General features: G+C 44.0%; 1 protein-coding gene across 6 annotated transcripts in view; it reads left to right on the top strand.

The window, feature by feature from the left end:
* Nucleotides 1–3,551, top strand: part of MRM3 (mitochondrial rRNA methyltransferase 3) — a 63,019-nt gene that overhangs the window by 46,579 nt on the left and 12,889 nt on the right. The window contains exon 1 of one of the 6 annotated variants that reach the window (XM_077296363.1): nucleotides 57–477. The exons of the other annotated variants lie outside the window; for them this stretch is intronic. Within the exon in view, the coding sequence (XP_077152478.1) occupies nucleotides 182–477 (296 nt within the window). The 5' untranslated portion in view covers nucleotides 57–181. Of the gene's footprint in view, nucleotides 1–56; nucleotides 478–3,551 lie in introns of those variants that run through there. 6 annotated transcript variants of the gene reach the window in all.

The following is a 3,551-nucleotide window of genomic DNA, read 5'->3' as shown; positions in this document are numbered from 1 at the left end:
TCCGTGCCTTGCTCAGTGATAGGTCAGTGCTTGGTTCCTGTTATCACTGATGAAGGGAAGATAATGGGAAAATGTTGGAAATCAAGCATTTTACGGCGACACACACACTAATTGTATTCTGCCACTCCCAACATGGCGGCTAATCGGTATACACTGACGTCACTGGCTGCGACGGGCAAACATGGCGGCGCTCATGAGGAGCGTGCTTGGCTGCTCTAGGCTGGCAATTGTAAGGCTCCCAATCAGTGTGCAGGTGAAGCGGGATGTACGAGCTCTGCGGAGAAAACCGGTGCGGATCATTCCCCCGGAAAACCAGCGGAAGCTCGAGAAGCAGGCGAAGGACGTGAGGGAGCCGCCGACAGCATCCGTACCGGACAAGCAGCGACGTGACCCCGCCACTGAGGACGAGAGCCGTGAGGAGCAGCACACATACGAGCTGAGATATGACCGAGCAGCGGCTGGGGACAAGAGGCTCAGGTACTCCCAGCGAGCGTGCAACCAATCAGATTCCGGCTCTCATTTTACTTATGCAGGTTGGGAAATGAGAGCTGCGACCTGATTGGGTGACATGAGTCACTCGCCTTTTTTTTTTGCAAATGTAACAGTTCCTATTGGTTTATACATAACAGTAACACAATGTAGATCCCCTATCAGTATGTCTGTGGAGCACCCAGAGGAAGCCCACCCAAACAACATGCAAAGTCCGTGGTGGGATTTGTACAAAGGATCCCAGCACCGCAAAGCAACAGTGCTAACCAACCACTGAGCCACCGTGCTAACCACTGAGCCACCGTGCTAACCACTGAGCCACCGTGCTAACCACTGAGCCACCGTGCTAACCACTGAGCCACCGTGCTAACCACTGAGCCACCATGCTAACCAATTTCACCGTGCTAACCACTGAGCCACCGTGCTAACCAATTTCACCGTGCTAACCACTGAGCCACCGTGCTAACCACTGAGCCACCGTGCTGCCAATTTCACAGTGCCATCCCCATGCATGGAACTACCATATGTACAGTATGTACTAAGAAGGGAAAGAATAGACCTAAGAGTCCATGGTGTATAGCTAAAGTTTGTACTTTATTAAGGATCAGAACAGTTGGGGAGGGGTGTGTGCGAAACAAAGCAGGGACGCACATTCAATGGTGAAAAAGAACAACAACACAGAAATGGTAGACCGGGGGAGGGGGACCATGGCGTCACTGCAGACGTGTACTACGTATAATTAGGGCAGCAGCCTCAGTACTACTAAAATGGGGTACTATGATCTTTATAGAGGGCTGTTTGTGCCTAACTAATGCTTAATTGTGGAAAAGATCATGAATATACATTACCGCAGGCATATACTAAACAGATTGCAGGATACATACACAAATGTGTGAAGACTCTCCAGGAGAATGGCGTCCGCCCCGATACACATTTCAGCATTGCCTTCGAAAGCAAGTACAAACTCTGTAACTGTGCACCATGGACACTTTGGCTCTTCCTACTTGTCCTGCAAGTACAAGAAGCCAACACTACGGAAAGACCATAAAAGTGCCCAGACAGTAGAGATAATAGTATTAAAAATGTCTTTATTGATACAAATGACAGTAGTATAATAAAAATAAGTAAAAATGTGCGCACAATCAAAAATAAATAGTAAATAATATAAATTTCAACCAGATTAAAAATAGAATGTAATGGAGTAATATATATCACAACCAAACAAGGTGTAACTTATTGGACCAAATGTATATCAAAAGTATATATAGCAATGCCAATCTAATCAATCATTTTCCATATAGTGTGACGCAAGTAATGCGCACAAACAGGATAAAACCAAGAGAAGATGTGCCAGTAAGGAATAGAGTGAAAAATATGCCACAATACACCAGTGGGGAAATTGTATATATAGGGAAATATACCTTTAAGGTCGATCTGGTCCAAATAATGTGCGCACCCCGACGCGCGTTTCGGAGGTCTCAAACTGCATTCCTCAAGGGCCGCAAACAGGTCATGTTTTCAGGATTTCCTTGTATTTCCCAGGTGATAATTTAATCACCTGCAGAAAATGATTCCAGCATCTTGTGCAATGCTAAGGAAATCTTGAAAACACGCATGGTTTGATGCCCTCGAGGAATGCAGTTTGAGACCCCTGCTCTATATGGAGGTGCAATAGTCGCATGCATTTGTGAACAGATCTGTGAGACTCTGAGGGTATCTGCCCACGATCAGTAATTGCTGCGGGTTTGATGCTGCATACTTGTGCAGTATTGTACCCACAGCATCCAGATGTTACAGCATAGTGGATGAGATTTCTAGAAATCCCACGCCCACTATGCCTCCACCGACGTCTACGGCTCACCCGTGGAGATGGACATGTGGCGCCTCTTTCCAGACCGCAGAATGTCAATTTCTCTTGGGGAGACGCTTTTGAGGCAGCGAACATGTGCTGGTTTCAAACCGCCACTGGTTCCGGATCATGGGTCCCCGGTCTATGAGTTCTAGTGATGTGATTAAATATCGGGCAGCACGCTTAGAATTTCAAATTATGTATATGTGTGTGTGTGTGTATATATATATATATATATATATATATTTTATTATATTCTAATTAGTCTAACTACAAACTAAAGACATAAGCTCCCACGTTATTTTTCTGTCTTATGTTTTTGCGCTGGTTGATTTCACGCTAAATTCATTTTAATGGGCTCACAATGTTTGAATTGGTTCAATTTCCAGGATTCTTATTTTTTTTGCCTCTTGTGCATATTACGGTCATGGTAACACATTGTAATGCATATTTTTGCCAAGGTTCTTACAAAATTGTATAAAATCAGTGTTTAGGGCATGTTCCCATGTTGCATTTTTGCTGTGCTGTTTTTTTTCTGCAAAATAGCAGCTTTAGAGTACCAGCACAGTGAATGAGATTTCTGAAACCTCATGCACATGTTGTCCATTTTTTCCTAACCCAAACCATGGCTCTAATGCACAAAAAAAAAAAGAAGAAAACTGACAAAACCAACAAGTGAGGCTATGTTCACACGCTGCGGATCCGCAGGGTTTCCACAGCTGCGGATTCGCAGCAGTTTTCCATGCGTTTACAGTACAATGTAAACCTATGGGAAACGCAATCCGCAGTGCCCATGCTGCGGAAAAAAACGTGCGGAAATGCAGCGGTTTACATTCTGCAGCATGTCAATTCTTTGTGCGGAATCCGCAGCGGTTTTACACCTGCTCCATAATAGAAAACCGCAGTGGAATCTGCACAAAAAACGCGGTAATTCCGCAGGAAATCTGCAGGTAAAACGCAGTGCCTTTTACCTGCGGTTTTCACAAATCCGCTGCAGAAAAATCCGCAGGCAAATCTGCAACGTGTACCCTAAAAATAACTTAAAAAAAAGCTGCATAAATAAGTCGCTCAAATCAACAAATAAAGTCAAATGATTGCCATTCAAACCACGCAACCAGACTTAGCCACAATGTTAAATGTATAGAAAATAGTTTATTAGTAATTACAAAAATAAATCAAGATGATTATAAACAAAGAAAAAAACCTCCAAATG

The sequence above is a fragment of the Ranitomeya variabilis genome, chromosome 3, assembly GCF_051348905.1.
Source record: "Ranitomeya variabilis isolate aRanVar5 chromosome 3, aRanVar5.hap1, whole genome shotgun sequence".
Classification (NCBI taxonomy): domain Eukaryota; kingdom Metazoa; phylum Chordata; class Amphibia; order Anura; family Dendrobatidae; genus Ranitomeya; species Ranitomeya variabilis.
Note: the sequence above shows the minus strand (reverse complement) of the source record. Positions and strands in the feature narration are given on the sequence as shown.